Source organism: Somniosus microcephalus, chromosome 27 (assembly GCF_052327205.1).
Source record: "Somniosus microcephalus isolate GS21.2 chromosome 27, FLI_Smic_1.0, whole genome shotgun sequence".
NCBI lineage: Eukaryota > Metazoa > Chordata > Chondrichthyes > Squaliformes > Somniosidae > Somniosus > Somniosus microcephalus.
The window spans coordinates 12,665,436-12,688,089 of record NC_141013.1 but is presented as its reverse complement, the minus strand read 5'-3'; the positions used below and the strand labels follow the sequence as shown (position 1 = coordinate 12,688,089).

The window sequence follows — 22,654 nt, the reverse complement described above, 5'->3', positions numbered from 1 at the left end:
CGCTGGACTGGCTCCTCGCAGTCTCTCACTCCGCACCCAGCTCTCACCCGCACGGTTCCCGTTCGCCTCCCCAGCCCTCTCGCAGACCGGTGTTTCCCTCCCCGGCTGCGGCTGGGTTTCTCCTCCCGCGCCTACTCGCAGGTTCAGCGCTTCGTGGCTGCGGTCGCTGCCCGGATTTTTTCCGCCGATCGCGGTCCGGCTGTCACCCGACGCCGTTGGACCCGACTTTTGGCCGGTACAGCTCCCCCTCGACCGAGGTCGAGTGCTCTGCCCTTCTCCTCCGGATACTTCTACCCCTTCCCCTACTCACAGTCTCTTCGGCCGCCTTGTTTCTTGCTGGTCGGCTCACTCCACACCGTGGTAGCAGGGTAATCAGTGCCTGTTGCTGATGAAGCTTTTGTTGCTAGTCTTCCAGCTTCTGTAAAGTACCACACTTTCTGTTGTTGTAGCCTCGTGTTTTCTTTTGGTAGCACGACGAGGGCGGTTGCCTCTCTTCGACGCTCTTTGTTACTTTGCTATTCTTGCCGCAGGGTACGATCGGACTCGTCGCTACTGTAAAGTCTGTGGGTTGTGCAGTAAATAAATATACAGACTTTTGAAGTACAAACAAACAGGTCTTTACTATTCAGAGGTCAGGGCGAATCTGCCCTAGTTATCCTGTAACATCACTTATATACTGGTGTGGTCACTGTCGGTATTACCGTATACAGAAGCCAATCAAATAGTGCCACACCTAAAGTAGTTCTCTTAAAGGTGAACGGTTACACTCAATCGTTCCCTTAAAGGTAGACGGGTACATACACTACAGAAACTCCTCCCCATCTCCGTCCCAAATGGCCCACCCCCTATCCCCAGACTGTGACCCCTGGTTCCGGACCCCCCCGACCATCGGGAACATCCCTCCAGCATCCAGTCCATCTAGTCCCGTTAGAATTTTATAAGCTTCAATGAGATCCCCTCTCATTCCTCTGAACTCCAGCGAGTACAAGCCCAATCGATCAAATCTCTCCTCATACGTCACTCCTGCCATCCCAGGTACCAGCCTGGTGAATCCTCGCTGCACTCCCCCAATGGCAAGAACATTCCTCCTCAGATAAGGCGACCAAAACTGCACACAATACTCAAGATGTGGTCCCACCAAGGCCCCGCACAACTGCAGCAAGACATCCCCATTCCCGTACTCAAACCCCTTCGCTACGAAGGCCAACATACCACCCGCCCCCCCCAACCGCCCGCCGCACCTGCATGCCCACCCCCAGAAGGTAATAAAGTAAACCAGCAAAGTAATGAAGTAAAACCAATACAAAGGGAGTGCTGCATTGTCAGAGTTGGAGTTTTTCAGATGAGATGTTAAACCCAGGTCCTGTCTGCCTGTTCAAGTGGATGTTAATGGTCCCAAGGCACTACTCGAAGGGAATGCTCCAGGAGCCAGGAAACAGTAAATATACTGTGCCTGTAGCCTAGGGGAAAACTTATGGGGGAAGTACATTTTATGGAATTGTCACATAGCTTACAATGTAATAATCTGTGATATTCATAACACCATTATTGTTGTTTTGTATATAGAACTTTCCAATAGGTAATTTGATAAAGGTAGTTATAACTGAGCCATACAAAACAAAAAGTTCTGGGTTAGATTCCCATTCTGTGCTAAGTTGGTGTGGGAGTAGCAGTGTTACAATTTGCCTCAGTGCAACTGGGCTGGGAAGGAAAAATGAGAAAATACGCACATGTGCCCCAGATGAGATCAGTTAACTCAACACAGAGCAGGGATTGAACCAGAGACCTCCTGGCCTGTATGGGTCTGTTACACAGAATTTATCAACAAGCTAATTGGCTGTTCCAATGACTAATGGTTAAAACTAAACTATTCAATGGTCATGCATATATCAATAAAGCAGCCTTCATCAATAGATGCTACCACCCATTGAAATAATCTTAAAACACAACCTTAAGTTAAATTAATTAAAAAAAAATTCTTTATTATTTATGCACCAAAGGTGAATTCATTATTGAATGTGAAGAAAAGGAAATATTGCATTGACATAGCAACCTATCGCATCTCTCAGCACCGGCACAATGGGCTAAATGGCCTCCTTCTGTGCTGTATCATTCTATGATCTCAAAGCACTTTGTATACAATGAAATACTTTATGAAGAGTTTCGTGGCGAACGGCGTTAACTGAATTTTTCTGCTCACCGTTGACATCCTATTTGCACTGCAAATTGCTGGAACGTCACTAGGATAACGCCGCAGTGATTTCAGTGTTGCATCTGGAGTCCCCTATGTGAACACCCACTCCCCCCTCTGTTTTTGATGCTGTTGGCTGAGAAGAAAATATTGGCCAAGAGACCAGGAGAATTCTCTTTTAGTGCCGTGGAATGGTTGACATCCACTTGAACAGGGAGGCAGGACCTAAGTTTAAAATCCCATCTGAAAAATGCACCTCTAACAATGCAGCACTCCCTCTGGACAAATCTTTCTTCCTTCCATAGCATGTACATATCAGAAGATTGGATCTGCCATTCATGTTTAAGAGTTTATAAAATGCCTGAATTAGTTCACCTTTGGACTATCTCATGTAACTTAATCCAAATTACATGATGCTTACCCAAGCCAAACCAATTACAACAGGGCCACAATGTAACACTGACTGATGTGTGATTAACTCCAGTCATTAAAGATGAAGTCAGACACAAAGTTGCATTAAACTAACACTGCTTTATTTAACAACATCTGTAACCCCATTAATACTACTGTGCACTGAAGTAACTGGATGTTCACTATTAACCAAGATCACATCATCATAGCCACATGAGTCTAGGTTCGGATCGGTCATGGCCCTGTGGGTAGCGGAGCGGGCCCAGGGGCCGTGTAGCCTGATCCTGCTCCTATTTCGTGTGTCTAATTCTGTTAGATTCAGGAGATGGTTCTGTGATAGTAGATTGGCGGTTAGGATCAGATCAGCCATGATCTTATTGAATGGTGGAGCAGGCTCGAGGGGCCGATTGGCCTACTCCTGCTCCTATTTCTTATGTTCTTATGTTCTTATGGCATTTGATCCCGCAACCTTTCTACTCAAGAGACAAGTGCTACCAATTTAGCCAAGCTGACACTGTAGATACACTGATTTTTGTCACTTGTTGGCTATGTACGGTGCCTGTATGGCTTGGGATCTGTCACAGGCACTGGTACTGGCTCTTTATGGTTTGCTACTAATAGTGGAAGGAACAACAGAGGACTTGGGTATAAGAACATATTCAAAGTAGGTGGAGGAACTCTCTGGAGCAGGAGCAACGATGCCACTAGCTGCTACCTCAGCAGTTCAAATTCAGCTCCGGCAAGAGGGATAAAGGTTTCAATCTGCTAGTTTCAAGGGTCAATCTCAACTGGGTTCTTGGTGGGAGCAGTTTCACAACACAAGTAATTTCGTAGTACTTGAAAAGTGAACTGGCTGTCTCACTCAAAAAGAATGGGAAATGGAGATGTCACACAGATGCAGTAGGAGGTGTGAGTTTGGGATTAAAGCACATTGTTGGAAAGGTGTAGAGGGAACTTTACTTTGCATTTGGCCTGAGCGGAGAGTGATTGATTCTGGCATGCCAAAACTGTAAAATTGCTTTATTCCCTTATACTCACTCCTCCAATTAAGCAAAAAGCCGTGTGAAAGAAATGCATAAATAGTTAAAAAAAAATCTTTGAAATCCTTTCACGCAGAATTGTTTTGTAAAATTATATTTAAAACATTGAGCATTTTCCTCCCACTTAGTTCTTTGGTCCCTATAATTTGGTGAGTTTTGTACAGTGCAATTTATGTCAGCCCACACATCAGAGTGTAAAAAACAAATGACTCCTGGTCCTTTCTCCTCCCCCTGCCAGTTTTCACATATTGATGCATTTGGCCTGTGCGATAGCTGATTTGGGAGAGCTTAATGTGGATAGTTGGGTGCCAAAGGTGCAAATGTATCCCCTATGTATGTTCTTTGCACTCAGTGGGGGAAGAATTCAACTTTGACAGGGTCACAAAACAAACGGCAGTGGATCGACCTCTCGTTATACACCCTGCCTGATGCTCCTTTCCATTGAAGTCAATGAAACTCAAATCGATCCGCTGCCACCCATTTTGCACCCCCACTGAAGTTGAATTTCACACCCAACAACTCTTAACTTTTTACGAAGCTTAAGTCTGCTCAAGACTTGAATACTGCTCCCATATATAAGGAGGCTCTGCTAATGCATCTCTTACATTCATGGCCATGTCTAAAAACTTGTCATCTGACACTTGATCCTAATACCACCCCATCTCTATTGCAACTGTACCCATCTTTTTCTATTTTATCGCAACAATTGCTGTAATATGCATCATTCCAGGCTTCTCCTCTCACCATCAGCTACATAAGCATTAATCTACAGATTGTATATTTTCCGGATCTAGTAAATCAAGAAGGTAAATGGTAAATCAAGAAGTAGTGGCTAAACAGTAAGGAGGTAAGGTGGGAAGAGGGTGGGATTATGCCTTAAATTGGCTTTGCTGCTGATAAAAGTTTAAAAATCTTAGGGGGAAAAATTGAGTCGCGCCCCCTTTGGGGCACTAACTTTGCTGGGGCGTTACTTTTAGCGCCCCAAAAAATTAATTTCAGCCCACGCGGCTGAAATTCATCGGTAGCGCCCCAAGAGGGAAGCGGGGCGCTACTGGAAACGCCCCGCCTCCCTCTTGGGGCGCTGCGAGGGAATATCGCGGTACTATGTGCTGCTGTATTGCAGGCCTTCCTCCCCTTCTTAAAGGGGAGGGGCCTTGCGCAGCGCAACCCGGGGCCCAGCTGGGCCACCAGGGATCGGATTGCCGGCAAAAGAGCCCGGCACGCAAGAGGAGTGCCGGGCTCACGGAGCGCAGCCGGCATGCCATGGTGGGGGGTGCTGCTGAGGAGGCCAGGGATGGCAACGGAGGCAGGTGCTGGCAGGTGGCCAACAAAAATGGCCGCCCGGCACCTCCCCTTTAATTAGTGCCGTCCCAGCCGCAGATAGGCCCCCCTGACCCCATCGGACATAGCGTCTGGTGGTAAGTCGGGGCGATACCGAAGGTCGCGGCCGGTGAGCGAGCGGGTCGATGACGTCATTGCCGGTGGCGCAGCGCCGCGGGGCACTAATGGTTGCGGCCGCCGCTAACCTCCTGCTGAATTTCACCGGGAGGCGCAAAGCAACTGAATTTTTCCCCCTTAGTAACTTTCATAATTAATGTTTCCACCCCAATCCACACCCGCAGCTCCTCCCTCAAAGATCAGTCATCTTGCCTCTACTCTTTGGAAGTAGATTCCTAAAACACTTTGCCTTCCTTCCTACCTCTCTCCCTTCCTTCAAAAGCTTCTTAAAAATCTATCTCCTTGGCTGTGTCTTCGATTCTCCCTCACCTTAATCCTCCCCAGCTCTTCCTCAATATCCTCCTTTCCCTCTTGTAAAGTGCTCAGAGATGTAAAGGATGCTATATAAATGCAACTTGACTTCTACGTTAGAAAAAGCTTTGCCATTTTATAAATCGCCAGACAGCCTGTTCAGAAACCAGACAGCCTGTTCAGAAACCAGACAGCTAGTTCAGAAAGCAGGCAGCCCTGTTTAATGCCAGACAATGAGCAACTCTACCACATACTTGCGGTTAATCTAATCACAAAGACATTGTTGAGAGAGTACAATTGAAGGGTTAACGCTGACGAATTATAGAGATCAGTAATACAATCACACACTGCAATTCAACATGTAAAAGTTGAATAAAAGGTCAAGCTGAATAATTGGAGCCCATTTCACTGCAATTATTCTGTTTATATAGCTTGCCGGTTCTGGTGCTCTGAGAGGTATATGCTACATTTTTCAGAATTACCATCTCATTTTATGGTATAATTGATGAAAAAGTCGGGAAAGGAAGATACATTTTGCAGAGCAATAAAGATATGCTCAGGATCTTCAATGTTCCATGACAGCAATAATGTTGAGGAAATTACAGTTTCACTTTGACTGTCGACAGGCGTACTGGATTGTGGATTTATTGATGTATGTATCACTCGCCTTGAGGTCACAACGGAATTCAATAACCAGGCCTTCAGTTCAGAGCTTATTTTAAAAAATATTAGCTAGAACTTTCACATAGTTTCCCGTATGCAAGATTTCATCTGAAATACAGTGTGCTCATAGGAGGGATATTATTGCCCTTGAGAAGTTACAGCAGCAAGATCAGGAATTTAAATCTTAAGGAAAAGTTCAGGAATTTGGCCTTGCTTTCTTTGGAAAAGAGATTTTATGATGACCTAAGTCATAGAATCAGAACGGCACAGAAGGAGGCCATTTGGCCCATCGGGTCCGTGCCGGCTCTCTGTAGAGCAATCCAGTCAGTCCCATTGCCCCTCTCTATCCCCGTAGCCCGGCAAGTTTATTTCCCTCAAGTGCCTATCCAGTCTCCCCTTGAAAACATTGAGTGTCTCCGCTTCCACCACTTCCGTCGGCAGCGAGTTCCAGGTCATCATCACTCACTGCGCAAAAAAGTTTTTCCTCACGTCCCCCCTGTATCTCTTGCCCAAAACCTTAAATCTGTGTCCCCTAGTTCTTGTACCATCAACTAGTGGGAACAGCCTTTTCCCACCTAGCCTATCCAAACCCGTCATAATCTTATACACCTCTATCAAATCACCCCTCAACCTCCTTTGCTCTAATGAAAACAAATCCAGCTTCTCCAACCTGTCCTTGTAGCGAAGATCCCCCATCCCCGGAACCATTCTGGTAAATCTCCTCTGCACCCTCTCAAGGGCCTTCACATCCTTCCTAAAGTGTGGTGGCCAGAACTGGACGCAATACTCCAGTTGTGGCTGAACCAGCGCTTTATAAAAGTTCAGCATAACTTTTCTACTGTACTCAATACCTCTATTTATGAAGCCCAATATCCCATATGCTTTGTTAACCACTCTCTCAATATGTCCTGCGATCTTCAGGAACCTATGCACATTAACTCCCAGGTCCCTCTGTCCCTGCCCTTTAAAATGTGCCATTAAGTGTATATTGCCACTCCCTGTTCTTTCTGCCAAAATGCATCACCTCACACTTCTCTGTATTAAATTCCATCTGCCACTTGTCTGCCCATTCTGCTAGCCTTTCTATGTCCTGTTGCAGTCGATTGGTATCATCCTCACTGTTTGGTGTCATCGGCAAATTTAACATCAGTGGTGGGTAAAGTTTTAGAAACAATGGGGATGATTTTGCCAATGGGGACATGAAGGTTAGAAAAGTTCCATCTCTAACACTGGGGAGGAGGGGGGAAATATATGAAATATTAAATAGGTTAGATAAGGTAAATCCTGAATAAATATTGCTTCAAAATAAATCAGGATATTAAGATCAAATTTCATAAATATAAGATAGTGAAAGAATAAATATAGAACGGATACCAGAAGGAACTTCATTCCACAAAGAATGTTTGGAATAATCTGCCAGGCTGAGGAGTAGAGACATGAAGAGAGCTCAAAACACGGTTGAATGGTAGTTAGGGAGAGTAGAGGATGGGCTTCGGTGATTGAATGGCCCATCCTTGTCCTTGACTTTTCTAATCTTCTTATATCTGTCTCAGTCATATTCAACTTCAGTCTGGAAGAAGGAAATGGCCCCCTTTTAACCCTTAGGAATATGAAGAAACAGGCAACACATGTATGTTACATAGGAACAGGAGTAGGCCATTCAGCCCCCCAAGCCTGTTCCACCATTCTATCACATCATGGCTGATCTGCCTTTGAACTATATCCTTTGATACTTTTACCTAACAAAAATCTATCGATCTCAGTCTTGAATATTTCAGTTGACCTAGCATTCATAGCCTTTTGGGGGAGGGAGTTCCAGGTTTCTACTACCCTTTGTATGAAAACGTGCTTCATGATTTCACTGCTAAATGCCCTAGCTCTAATTTTAGGATTGTGCCCCCTTGTTATTGCGTGAGGTACAAAGTACACAAAGAAAGAATGAATTTGCATTTATATAGCACATTATCATATTTCTCAAGACACCTAAAACACTTCAAATTAGTGAATTACTTTGAAGTGCAGTCAATATTCTTAAGTATGCAGCGACAAAGAGCAATGAGTTGAATAACCAGACAAAGTAACGTAGGAACATTTAGGAATTGAGAGAATTCTTTACCTTCAAGAGTTACACCAGCATAATCTCCGCCTTCTGATAACTCAAATTTACTACAAGTGTTTCTTTCGATTACATTGTCCTAAAAAAAAGATAACATTTACTTTGTTCAGGTTTATTGCAATAAAACATTTAAGTAATAATGAACTACCAGGGAACAGGGGAGTGGGAGTTCACCTCAAAAGTTAGATCTCAAGTCGTTCAACTGGCCTGCTATCCTCAACTGTTTGATCCAATGCACACATAGTCCCATTAGACTTTTCTTTTGCTGAACTTTTTATGCCAGTGAAGGTGAGATAACTCGGCACTGGGGAATGGAAGGCTATTGTTTTGGACAGGCCAGGGGAGGCCATATCTTTCTTTGTGGGGCACGAAAGAGCCCACAACTCTGGTTGGACCATATTCTGGGAACTTTCATCACATGTCCTCCCGCCTCCAACCACCCTGAAACCATGCTCCCACCATTGGTTGCCTGACACGTCAATCCTTGCGGTAATTGGTCAATAATGGCAGCTGCAATATTGACAATCCCCTGCATTGCATGGCTTTACTGATTAGAGCATGCATGCACAAGGGCCACATTACAGGAAACTTTCGATTTACCGGCACCTAAATAACCGGAAATCTCGGTTAACCAGCAAAATTCAGGAGTAGGTTCAGGTAAGTTTTACTTCATATTACTTGCCTTCCTCGATCTGTTGCTGTGCAATTGGGTGTGGCTGCAGCTGTTGCTAAGCTACAGAGACGCTTGGAACTTCTGGCCATTGTTCTGCACCTGTTGCTAAGCAACAGGGTTTGTTGCTTTATACGGAGCTCTCAGCTCTCCGTATCTTTTACTATAGCTCTCGGTTATCCGGAATTTTTGATGAACCGGCACCACGTCGGTCCCGGATAAAAAAAAGGTTTCCTGTACATCATGGGCGCGTTGCAGCCTTGGTGCTCGCTGTGAGTCCGGTTGGAGCAAAACGGGAGGAAAAAATGCCCCTATAGTTTTTCTCCCAGGTATCACAGTAGTGTCCATGGAATTAATCTTTCATTCCGGGAGACTCCAGGACAATCTGGGAGGGTTGGTAACCCTACTTGGAGTGCCTCTTCTATCAGCCGAACAGCTGCAGCCTGACTGGAAAGCCACGGTCACTTCCCTGCTCAGGCCCCAGTTAAAATGCAGCCTGGGTCCTTCTGATGTAGTAGGATCCCGATCTGCAAGTGTTGATGATTCTCCTACCTGCTTTGGGCGAGCGTCTCATCCTTTTGCAGAATGCTGCAGGTTAAAATCGTAAATGGGGCAAAGTAACCTGCTCGATTTTAACTGCCCACCTGCCTGGCTTCCACCAGGTGAGTAGAGTTAAAAATCAACCCCAGATTAAAGCTCCCTCTATTCCACCCCAAAAATGTGATTTAACTCCCCCCCCCCACACACGCAAGAACATCTCAAAACCATGGTTCTTCTTTCCCCAACAGCCTCCACGTCTGGCAATCCAAAGTAACACACAAGATAACAGATGGTCAGCAGAATACTTACAGACATGGCTCATGCCCATTTGAACAAAAGTGGCACCAAAATCAACTCACAGCTGCAGAACACCAATATTCGACATGCAATTATTTTCCTCCTTTAAACCACCAATTTTCATTCCATTCTACTCCTCTCCTGAAGGTGTTGATTTCTTCCTGTGGTGCAGTTCCATAGGGAGGAATTTTAACATGGGTGAGCAGGTGGGAGTGGGTACAGGTGGGAAGGTTAAATGGGCAAAAATTCCAAGTGTGTTGGAAAGCCGGCTCCAATCCACCGACCTTCGGGTTTTACTGAGGCGGGCCAAGGGGCAGGCAGCCAACCCGCTCCCAGGAGGCAGGTTGGCAGTTTAAATATATTATTGAGGCTGGAAGCCTCGGATTTAACCTGCAGGTTTTACTTTGGCTGGCCAGATTGCCCGGGCCTCGGGAAAACCAGCTGCAGTGAGAGGAGGTCAGCCTCGGGGAGCACTCCTTGTGGGCCAGGAGGAGCAGGCGTGCCTCCTCCCAGCCCGCAAGCGCCCCTATCATCAGACCCACCACCCCTCCCCCCCCCCACCGCCCAAACAAACCCCCCCAGACCGGGATTGGACCTACTTGGTCCTGCGGCCTCCTACAGAGTGCTCCCCGCCCAACTGGAAGCCAGTTATCAATCACGCTGACTTCTGGGCGGGGAACCTGTCAGGGCCAAGAGCTGCACGCCGTGGAGTTAAATCTCCACAGCATGCGGGGAAGCACAGACTTCTGGTTTCTCGTGCGCCAACGGACCCCTCCACCCACCATGTCGGGAAGCAAATTTCACACCATAGGTGCACTGTGATTTCTTGCCATTTTTCAGCAGTGAGTACTGAGTGGGGAAGGGCATCACAATTGGCCACACACACACGTACACATACTTCCAGCAAGGGCCACAGGACAGCATCTCTCTAATGCAAGGTTGCTGGGGCCAATTGTAGTGGCCCCAGCTACTGCCTCAGCTGGATTCAGCTAACTCAGCACAGATCGGGGATCTAACCTGGGGCCTTCCTGACCTGTGTGGCTCATTAAAAATATGTTTTGTTCACCCTAACCCCAAGGTTCACATGACAGAAGATAACTTACAAATGCATTGAAAACTTTCATCGTGGAAAAGACGTCACCGTAAGAAAAAAGAAGACGTGCAACACCTAAAATACAAAAGGAGAGAAAAAAGGGATTAAGTCACAAAATACGTATGAGCCCATTCTTGAAGAGACAAAGGTTTGTATGGTAGGTGTGAAGCGCTATAATAATGTAGCACAAATGCACGTGTAAAGGGCACAGAATAAAAAGAAAAACAGTGAATGCTGGAAATCTGCAATGAAAACAGAAAATGCTGGTAATGCACAGCAGGCCAGACATATCTGATAAAAAGGTAAATGGTAAGAAAATATTTGTTTGTTCAAAATATTACACCTTTATCACAATTATATTCTTACTAGATGTTTGTGTGGTTTTTTTTTATTGCTATTTTAGTACCAAACTGGGGACCCTTAAGTGAGGTTTCTCCACGTGCTAGGCCACTCCATTTATGGAGGCGTCCAGGAGCAACTCCGTAGCAAACAGCAGGGAGTAAAGTACGACTTTGGGCTGCTCTGATGCCGGCTCTGCAGCCACCAGATCTCAGGAAGCTATGTTACAGGTTGGGAATGTAACGATGGAGTCGCTCCACGATGCCCGAGGATGATCTGTTGTTGCATTGCTTCACAAATGGCACAATAATTCAAGGGGAGTAATCAAATGTCACTAGCAATGTAATTTTACAATTTAAGAGTGCAGGACTGGTGCACTGCTTCCAACGGGAAAAGGTGAACAGGTCACTTATCACATCCTGTATGAGTAACAAGGCCCAGAGGTTACCAATTAGGCATGCTTTTACCTCAAACTGTGCTGCACTCTCACCTTATGGACAGCCTTAATGGAGCTTTGAAATGGACCCAAGTAAATAAATGAATAAAGCTGCTGTTAACACAAAGCACATTTAGACAGTTACATGTGGAGAAAACATAATTTCTATCCGATTGGTGCTCTGAGACACATAAAAAAACTCACAAGGCTGCAGTTTTGGCCTGGAGCTCCAGGCAAACTGCAGTGCTCCAAAACTTTGTTCATTCCAAAACTTGGTACAGAAGCAGATAGATTTTCTTTAAACCAGCAATTTATTTATCTGCCATTTCAGTTTTGAAATCTGGGTGTGACTTTATACAGAACAGACCAGATAAAATTGACTATTCACAGATGGCACGGCGTCATTCATATTAGTCTCAGTGTTAACTACTGTGGACGTTGCCTGCAAACGACAGCACTTGAAGAATGCTCCTAGGTGCCATGTAGGTAGCAGGGATGGAAACTAGTGCTCCTCCTAAATTCTAATGAAATGATTACAGAATACTTCAGGGACCACATTACCGCCACTCAGCACATTCTTAGCAGCGTGGTGCAAAAATGTGCCTTCCCTAAGCGAAAGAAAGGAGGAAAAGTAAGCAAGTCATACAATTTGTATAATGGGCAATTGCACTCGCACCCCAACTCATGTTGTCAAGAAGAACAGCAGCTTCCCCATGAAATTAACAGCATCCAAGATTTAAGATAAATACTGTCTATCCTTACAGACCAGGAGGTTGAGCCATTATAGTTAGCCTCTGCGCTCCTGGGCCTGGGGTGGGAAAATCAAGCCAAGGTTCTCCTAATAATACACTATGGGGGAGAAATTGGGTGAGTAGCGCCACCTGTTAGCGCCTAAAGAGGCAGTCAGTGGCTGTAGCGCCACTGGCTGCGTCTCCGGCGATATTCAGTAGGGGCGCTAATGGTGGCATTAGGCATTTGCGCTGCGCCGCCACCGATGACATCATCGGTGTGCGCAGCACCCCATTCGTGCCCCGTTCGCGATATTTGGTAGCGAACGCCACAGTTGCGCCGCTCGCTACCCGCGCCCGGTTCACGGGGCCTTACTGTGCCGGCAGCGGCGCAAGTTAAGGTGGAGGTGCGGGGCGGCCGCTTTTTCGGCAGCCGCCTGCCAGCACCTCCGTCCCCGGCCTCCTAACCCCCCCCGCGGCATTGCCGGCTGTTTCCCGAGAGCCCGGCACTTCTCCTTGGTGCCGGGCTCATTTGCCGGCACTCGCGATCGAGGCTCGCGCTGCTGCAGGCCCCTCCCCCTTAACAGTGGGAGGAAGGCCTGCAGTACCGCAGCGTGCCGTGCCGCAGCATGTGGCGCTGCGGCACGTTGCGCTGCGATAATCAGTTTCAGCGCCCTAAGAGGGACGCGGAGCGCCTCGAGCCTCGCCCCGTCTCCCTCAAGGGGCACTGAAACTGAATTTCTGGCGATCGGTATCACTCCGATCGCTGCGCTAAATCCTGCACTCAGGCGACTTTTGCGCCACTTTGGCGCCCCAACCCAATTTCTAGGCCTATAACTCCTGTTGGAAAGTGCATTTGTGTGGATATTAGGATCAGGGTTAGCTATAATACCCCTTGCAAGTAAATAGTCTGCTGATATTCACTGATATTTAAGTGTCAGCCATGGCTCAGTCAGTAGCACCCTCGCCTCCGAGTCACATTCCAGAGACTGGAGCGTATAAATCTAGGCTGGCATTCTAGTGCAGTACTGAGGGAGCGCTGCACTGTCGGAGCTACCGTCTTTCGGATGAGACATTAAACTGAGGTCCTGTCTGCTCTCTCAGGTAGACGTAAAAGCTCTTATGGCACTATTTTGAAGAAGAGCAGGGGAGTTCTCCCCGGTGTCCTGGACAATATTTTCCCCTCAATCAACATCACTAAAACAGATTATCTGGTCATGATCACATTGCTGTTTGTGGGAGCTTGCTGTGCGCAAATTGGCTGCCGTGTTTCCTACATTACAACAGTGACTACACTCCAAAAGTACTTCATTGGCTGTAAAGCGCTTTGAGACGTCCGGTGGTCGTGAAAGGCGCTATATAAATGCAAGTCTTTCTTTCTTTTCACTGAATAAACTTGCACGTTAAAAATGATAAAGGAAACAGAGGCCAGCAAGGAATTTGAGCCTTGCGAACAGGAGGGGACAAACTTGGGGAAAAAAAACTATTGAACAATAAATATTTTCAGATAAATACCCATGTCATCCACAGCAGCAAGCAGATAAAGCTGGCCTCCAGTGTGCGTTACTTGAAGTGCAACAACCTCAGCACCTTCCGACTTCCAAAGAGATGCAACAGTATGATCCTCCGTGTTCAGAGCTGCCACTCCTTCAGTCAGACCAGCAAAGATATAATTTCCATCCACAGAATTTGCAAGACAGTTTAAATTGCCAGGAAGCTGTTCAAAAAGTAAAGGAGATCGCGATCAGATCATCTAACAATGGCCGAGACCAGTACTGAACACCTGATTTCTGGCCAAAGATTTCTTCATTACTGGAAAGCTTCCTCTTAGCATAAATCAGCAGCAGGATCCACAGATACAGTGTGAACTCTAACCTGCCCTACTCTCCAGCAAAGACAGCTCTTCACATTGATGAATCTAAAAACAATTCACCAAAAAAATGTAAAAGGATTGACATGAATCAGTCATTCATTAAAGAAAGACTTATGAAATAATACTGAGCGGCCTGCGGGTGGCGCTGTCCAGGGAGAGTATAAATACTCGGGCACGGGCCCAGCTTGCGCAGGACATTCTTAACAGGAACTAGTGAAGGACACAACTAGACCTCCATGTTGTAAAACAGTTGATTAAAGCTTTGTTTAACGCTTAGACCAAGTGCCTAGTAGTTTTCTTACATCAAGGATTGTTTTTTTAACAGCCAGGAACACATGAAAAAGGTCAGGAAAAGGCCAACTGGTCCATCAAGCCTCTCCCATACAGAAATTGTGTAGCCCACCATGCACCATCCTGCCCCCACATCATATTCACACAAGCCATGGCTCAATGGGTAGCACTCTCTTTCGGCAGAAGATCGGTGGATACCGCTGAAACCGCATAAATAGCCGTCAATGCCATTACTCCAGGGTTTCCGCTGAACTTAAATGTGTCAGCCGTGGCTCAGTGGGTCGCACTCTCACCACTGAGTGAGAAGGTCGTGTGTTCATTCCCACTCCAGTGACTTGAGCACAAAAGTCTAGGCTGACACTCCAGTGCAGTGCTGAGGGAGTGCTGCACTGTCAGAGGTGCCGTCTTTCGGATGAGACGTTAAACCGAGGCCCCGTCTGCTCTCTTAGGTGGATGTAAAAGATCCCGTGGCACTATTTCGAAGAAGAACAGGGGTGTTATCCCCGGTGTCCTGGTCAATATTTATCCCTCAACCAACATAACAAAAACAGATTATCTGGTCATTATCACACTGCTGTTTGTGGGAGCTTGCTGACGCGTTTCCTGCATTACAACAGTGGCTATACTTCAAAAAATACTTCATTGGCTGTAAAGTGCTTTGGGACGTCCTGTGGTTGTTAAAGGCGCTATAGAAATGCAAGTCTATCTATCTATCCTGGACGAGTCGAAAAAACTTTGGGAAATTCCTCTTCCACGCCAAAGACTATCACATAAGTGCCAGGAGACGGCAATAAGACACATCAATAATTACAGCTTGCCCTTATCTACCTCACACATGACAAACAGACATTTGGGTGAGGTACCTTAAGGCTGCTAGTGCTCATGGAACCACACCCCAGCAACAGCCAGTGTCTTTAAGAAAAAAGGGGAGAAAACATATAAGATCCTGAGGGGGATTGACAGGATAGATGCTGACAGGTTGTCTCCTCTGGCTGCAGAGCCTAGAATTAGGGGGCATAGTCTCAGGATAAGGAGTCAGCCTTTTAAGACTGAGATGAGGAGGAATTTCTTCACTCAGAGGGTTTGTGAATCTTTGAAATTCTCTACCTCAAAGGGTTGTGGGTGCTCAGTTGTTGAGTATATTCAAGGCTGAGATCGATGGATTTTTGGACTGTGAGGGAATCAAGGGATATGGGGATCGGGCAGGAAAGTGGAGTTGAGGTTGAAGATCAGCCATGATCTTATTGAATGGCGGAGCAGGCTCGAGGGGCTGTATGGCCTACTCCTGCTCCTAATTATTATGTTCTTATGTAAATCTGTAAAAAAGAAAAAGACGAATATTAAAGGTCATATCATATGGGGAGCAAGCAGGAGAGTGGGATAGGTGGCTCATGTGGAGAACACAACTGAAGTAGACTTGATGATCCAAATGGCTTGTTTTTGTGTTGTAACATTTTATGATTCTATGAATAGCATGCAGAATTGAACAGTGAAGTTTGCTGGATTACAGCACACACTCGCCCACCTGAATTTCCTCTGATGATTCACGAGAAGGTGGTTTTATCTTTAATCTTTCTGCTTCTCTTTCTGCTTCCCTTCCTTCAATGCTTTCACAAGCACTCTCTATGATGCGGCCAATTAATTTATTAATCATCCTGAAAGGCTGGGGCAACTCATCAAGCCACTGATCTGGATCCTTCAGATAATAGTCATTTTCATTATCGTCACTCCAATTATGTTCTGGAGGATTTGGAACTTCTAGATATTTCTTAGTGTAACCTGGCATTTTCTTTAATTTCCACAGCCTCACAGTTCTTCAACACTCTGAAACATGACCAAAACCATTTTAGTAGTCACTCCAGAGAATTTGTCAGTCTGTCTTCTCTGGTTCCATCCAAGAATCAAATCCTACATTTTTATTCACACTCTGTTGAATTCAGAACCCATTCGCACCATTTCAAACTCTAACTCATTTTTCCCCAGGACCTCAAAATTGCAGAATTCATTACTTCTTACAGTCTTCCCTCCCTTCTACAGTGAACAGGCTTCTAAAAAACAAGCTTTAGGCATTGAGATTTCTTCTCTGGGATCTGGGTTCAATCCAGCCTAGACAGATAGAATCTGGGCTGGATTTTCATTGAGGAGTCGGGACTACAACTTTCGGGGTTGTAGTCCCGCCTCCATCGAGATGCGACCAATCCACGCGATTTTGACATGATTGACCTTGTTGAGCCCGCCCAGCGGGCTCAGCAGGCCAATTAAGGGCCATCTGGCAACAGGTGACGTCACAGATTGATATTTCATCTGTCAAGACCTTTTGACAGATGAAATATCAGCGTTTCACAGCTGTATGAAGCTGTCAAACACTGACAATCTGTACTCTAAGTTAATTCCATCCTCTCAGGCTGATTTAGAGATCTCCTCGGAACAGAGAGCTGAATGCTGCAATTTTTGACAGCTTGCAGCCATTCTGCTTTCTGTGCCGGTGAGATGAGGGACTCCCGAGACCTGAAGGAAGGAAGGCTGTAAAGGTAAGTAGAGGTATGTAAAACTTCTTTAAACACTTTACACACACCAAACACATTTACTTTTGTACTCACGCACCCATCACTCACCTGAACACCGGATATTTCGACCCCTCCAAGCCCTTCATCCCGACGGTCCGCCTCCTCGAACTTGGCGTGGCTTGGAGCCGTCGGGAATCCCACACTTCAACATTAAAAATAGGGATTAGGCTAAAAACTGCCTATTAACTACCTGTTAACAGGCAGTTAATTGGCACTAATCCCCTTCCCGCCTCGGGGAGGCGGGTCCCAGTGCGGGGCGGGTACCCGCCTCCTTTGAAACTGGCATGGAGGCAGGTTGGGTGCGGGATGGGTTCGTGCCCCCTGATTTGGGGATTTTAACCCCCCACACGCCTCCAATCCCGCCTCCACGGCCCATTGAAAATCCTGCCCAAAGTCTCTTCTGTCTGCTGGCTACAAGAGTCCTATGTGAAATGAGTTTGGACAGTCTCAATCCAGTTCTTAGTGGTTATGGGTGCTCCCAGTTTAGGTCAAATTAGCAATCGCACTCAGAGAGGCCACAAAATGGCTAGTATTGAAAGTGGAAAAATGTCACACTGATGATGTTGGGAGTGTTCTTTTGAGGCTGGAATTGAGGCATATTGTTTGGCCAAATTAAATGAAGCTTTACTCTGCATTTAATTAGATAATACCTGACATGGCAGTGCATGATACTGACACTGAGTCCCTGCAATAGAAAGTGCGCTGTTCCCGAGAACTAGTGTCCCTCACCTTGATGAGTACAAAATTCACAAGAAAAATATTTGCCCACTTGATTTACTTTTTCTCTCCTACACTCTTCAACTGCGATGTTGCCTGGCTCTCTGAGGCTAGACCCTTCACTTTGGCTTCTGAATACAAAAAGGACTTCTTAAGAGTTAACCAAGTTTGGTGCAGTCAGTTTCTGCTTATATAAGCAAAAGTAATTTCATAAAGAATCCTGTCAGTTGGTAACAGTCAGAAGGCAGCATTAAGACCCACATTATCCAAGTACAATTACAGAAGAAAAACAATTGTTATTCAAAGTGATACTGGATCAACACCATAGGCTATGGAGCAAATCAACCTGCAGCGGTTTCCAATGTTCCTGATACTTTTACCCGAGTCTTAAATCAAAAATAAGCGACAATCAGTCATAATAAACAAATTTATTTTGCCAGGAAATGCAATACTTGTGCCAAATTATTGTTGGATTAGGATCAGATCACAGGAAAGCCATTTCAAATTATCTGTGCCAAGCACCATATGAATTGCTCAGTCAATAATTATTCTAAAAAAAAAGACAAACACAAGCAGAAGATATTTTACATACACATGATTAAACTATTAAAATACCCATTTCTCAGCCAAACTTAATAGTAAATGGATGATAGGGCTAGAATCGCCATATGTTGCGCCCCTTTTTTAGGCGTGTGTGTCAGCTGTGGCTCAGTGAGTAGCACCCTTACCTCTGAATCAGAAGGTTGTGGGTTCAAGTCCCACTCCAGAGTCTTGGGCACTGAAATCTAGGCTGACACTCTAGTGCAATAATGAGGGAGCGCTGCATAAGAACATAAGAAATAGGAGCAGGAGTAGGCCAATCGGCCCCTCGAGCCTGCTCCACCATTCAATAAGATCATGGCTGATCTGATCCTAACCTCAAATCTTCTATCACTCTCCATCCCACCCGAACCCATGTGATCTCCCGGGAGAGGCGAAAAACCAGATAAAAAACCCAATGGTCAATTTGGGAGAAAAAAATCTGGGAAATTCCTCTCCGACCCATCTAGGCGATCGAAACTCGTCCAGGAGATCACTCTGTCCCTATATTTTCTACAGTACTTACCTTCTGTAAAGGCGATCTCCACCCCAGCCAGGAACAGGAATAAAACCATCTCCTGAAATCTAACACAGAATTAGAACACAAGGAGGAGCAGAACCAGGCTACACGGCCCCTGGGCCCGCTCCACTACCCACAGGGCCATGACCATTCCGAACCTAGACTCATGTCCAATTTTCTGCCCGCTCCCCGTAACCCTTAATTCCCTTTACTTCTAGGAAACTATCTATTTCTGTTTTAAATTTATTTAATGATGTAGCTTCCACAGCTTTCTGGGGCAGCAAATTCCACAAACCTACCACCCTCTGAGTGAAGAAGTTTCTCCTCATCTCAGTTTTGAAAGAGCAGCCCCTTATTCTAAGATTATGCCCCCTAGTTCTAGTTTCACCCATCATTGGGAACATCCTCACCGCATCCACCGCACTGTCGGAGGTGCCGTCCTTTGGACGAGACATTAAGGTGAGGCCCTGTCTGCTCTGTCAGGTGTATGTAAAAGATCCCACTATTTTGAAGAAGAGCAGGAGTTATCCCCGGTGTCCTGGGGCCAATATTTATCCCTCAATCACCATCACCAAAATAGACTATCTGGTCATTATCACATTGCTGTTTGTGGGAGCTTGCTGTGTGCAAATTGGCTGCCATGTTTCCTAAACTACAACAGTTGACTACACTTAAAAAAAAAGTACTTAATTGGCTGTAAAGTGCTTTGGGACATCCGGTGGTCACGTAACGGCGCTATAGAAATGCAAATCTTTCTTTTTTTCTTTTATAAAATGGAGCAATGCTGACAAATTTTGCAATGTGATGACTTGCACCCAATCTGCATCTTTGTTCGTGCCGCTGCTAAATATGTTAGACACACTTTTTTTTAGGCGTTGTATCCCTTGCATATGTTAATTAAGGGCCTATAGCCCGTTTAAGGACCCCTCTGGGAAATATGTTTCCGACGAGTGGAGCAGGTGCCAGGTCTGCCTTGCTCGGGGTTCTAAAGTGGCTGCTGTAGCTGCCAAAGAAAGGCAAGTTAAAAAAAATACTCTCTTGTGGAGGAATGCTCTCCTGACTCCACAGTCCCTGTGACAAGACCCAAGATTGAACCTGGAGTCTTCTTTGTCTGCATGGCTCATCATCGCCACATTAGATGCTGCAACTATCCACTAAGCTATTTGGGGAAGTTTAGGATAGTGCCCTAGGTGCAGACTTGATGGGCCGAATGGCACTATCCTAAATTGCTGTACTATTCTATGATTCTATGATATAGTGAGGGAAAGTATCTCAAGAATATGTGTCAGCTCCTTCAACTATCTTAAATGTAAACTCTACATTAAAAGTCTGTTCTGCTTTGTTTTTTTTTTAAACAGAAGTTGCTATTATCTTAGTTTACTGGTGGAACCGTAGCACTTGTATTCCCAAGGTTATCTTGGCATCACTCTTGGCGGTTGGCATATGGAAGATAATGAAGCTCACACTGCTCTCCCAAGATTCCATACCAGGACAACTGTAGACTTGGAAACTTTCTGGCTTTGCCATATCTTTAGGTCACCTCATACATCATCAATAGAATATCTTCAGCTAGAGGTGCAGCAAAAGGTGGCAATGGTACTCCTCCTGAATTATGTATAGGAGTGCCACCTCCTATCAAGAACAGGAAAAGGATTGAGGCGTTGATGCCTTGACTTAGGTCGTTTGACTGACATCAGTAGTGGGGAAAATGCTAGAGTCCATTATAAAAGATGTAATAGCAGAGCACTTGGAAAGCAGCGACAGGATCGGACAAAGTCAACATGGATTTACAAAAGGTAAATCATGCTTGACTAATCTACTGGAATTTTTTGAGGATGTAACTGGTAAAATAGATAAGGGAGAACCAGTGGATGTGGTGTATTTGGACTTTCAGAAGGCTTTCGATAAGGTCCCGCATAAGAGATTAGTGTGCAAAATTAAGGCACATGGGATTGGGGGCAAGGTATTGACTTGGATAGAGAACTGGTTGGCGGATAGAAAACAGAGAGTTGGAATAAACAGGTCGTTTTCCGAGTGGCAGGCAGTGACTAGTGGGGTACCGCAAGGATCGGTCCTAGGACCCCAGCTGTTCACAATGTACATTAATGATCTGGACGAGGGAATTGGATGTAATATCTCCAAATTTGCAGACGACACAAAGCTGGGTGGGAGGGTCTGCTGTGAGGAGGATGTCGTGAAACTCCAGTACGATTTGGACAGGTTGGGTGATTGGGCAGAAACATGGCAAATGCACTATAATGTGGATAAATGTGAGGTTATCCACTTTGGTGGCAAAAACAGGAAGGCAGATTATTATTTGAATGGCAATAGATTGGGAGAAGGGGAAGTGCAAAGAGACCTGGGTGTTCTTGTGCACCAGTCGCTGAAGGTAAGCATGCAGGTGCAGCAGGCGGTTAAGAAGGCAAATGGTATGTTGGCCTTCGTAGCAAGAGGGTTCGAGTACAGGAACAAGGATGTCTTGCTGCAGTTGTACAGGGCCTTGGTGAGACTGCACCTTGAGTATTGTGTGCAGTTTTGGTCGCCTTATCTGAGGAAGGACGTTCTTGCCATGGAAGGAGTGCAGCGAAGATTCACCAGGCTGATACCTGGGATGGCAGGAATGACGTATGAGGAGAGATTGTGCCGATTGGGCTTATACTCACTGGAGTTTAGATGATTGAGAGGGGATCTCATCGAAACCTATAAAATTCTGTCAGGCCTGGACAGACTAGATGCAGGAAGGATGTTTCCGATGGTCGGGGAGTCCAGAACCAGGGGTCATAGTCTAAGGATAAGGGGTAAGCCATTTAGGACTGAAATGAGGAGGAATTTCTTCACCCAGAGAGTGGTGAACCTGTGGAATTCTCTGCCACAGAGGGTGGTGGAGGCCAGTTCATTAAATATATTCAAGAAGGAGTTGGATATATTTCTTAAGGCTAAAGGGATCAAGGGATATGGGGAGAAGGCAGGGACAGGGTACTGAATTTGGATGATCAGCCATGATCTCATTGAATGGCAGAGCAGGCTCGAAGGGCCGAATGGCCTACTCCTATCTTCAATGTTTCTATGTTTCTTTACCCAGAGTGTGGCAGGAACGTGGAACTCGCTCCTGCATGGAGTAGTTGAGGCGAATAGCATAGATGTATTTATGGGGAAGTTTGATAAGCACATGAGGGAGAAAGGAATAGAAGGATCTGTTATAAAAGCAAAATACTGCACATGTTGGAAATCTGAAATAAAAACAGAAAATGCTGGAAATACTCCAGGCAGGATCTGTGGAGAGAGAAACATCTGTGGAGAGAGAAACAGAGTTAACGTTTCAGGTCGATGACCCTTCGTCAGATCTTCATCGAACTAAAACTTAACCACAGTCCAAAGATGTGCAGGTTAGGATGATTGGCTATGATAAATTGACCCTTAGTGTTAGGGGGATTAAATACGTGGGGTTACGGGGATCGGGTGGGATATGTGTCGGTGCAGGCTCGATGGGCCGAAATGGCCTCTATCTGCACTGTGGGGTTTCTGTGTTTCTGTGTTAACCGTTTCTCTCTCCACAGATGCTGCCTGGCCTGCTTAGTATTTCCAGCATTTTCTGTTTTTATTATAGAAGGATGGGGTTAGATGAAAGGGGTGGGTGGAATACTGGAGGCTTGAGTGGAGCATAAACACCGGCATGGAGCAGAATGGCCTGTTTCTGTGCTGTAAATTCGATGTAAGATTAATTTCCAGACATCCTACTGCAGAACCGGACGGGCATCGGCAGTCATTCCACGGGCTCCCTCACTGATAGAACAAACATCATATCAAACAACATCCTGGGGGGAATAAAATACT

At 45.7% G+C, this 22,654-nt stretch overlaps 1 protein-coding gene across 3 annotated transcripts in view; it reads right to left on the bottom strand.

Annotated features, from left to right (window-relative positions):
• Positions 1-22,654, bottom strand: part of wdr93 (WD repeat domain 93) — a 59,059-nt gene that overhangs the window by 35,917 nt on the left and 488 nt on the right. For all 3 annotated transcript variants that reach the window (XM_085968532.1, XM_085968530.1, XM_085968531.1), the window contains 4 exons: positions 15,963-16,261; positions 13,789-13,990; positions 10,781-10,845; positions 8,171-8,249 (listed from right to left, as the gene is read on the bottom strand). In XM_085968532.1, the coding sequence (XP_085824658.1) occupies positions 8,171-8,249; positions 10,781-10,845; positions 13,789-13,990; positions 15,963-16,223 (607 nt within the window). In that variant the 5' untranslated portion in view covers positions 16,224-16,261. The remainder of the gene's footprint in view (positions 1-8,170; positions 8,250-10,780; positions 10,846-13,788; positions 13,991-15,962; positions 16,262-22,654) is intronic.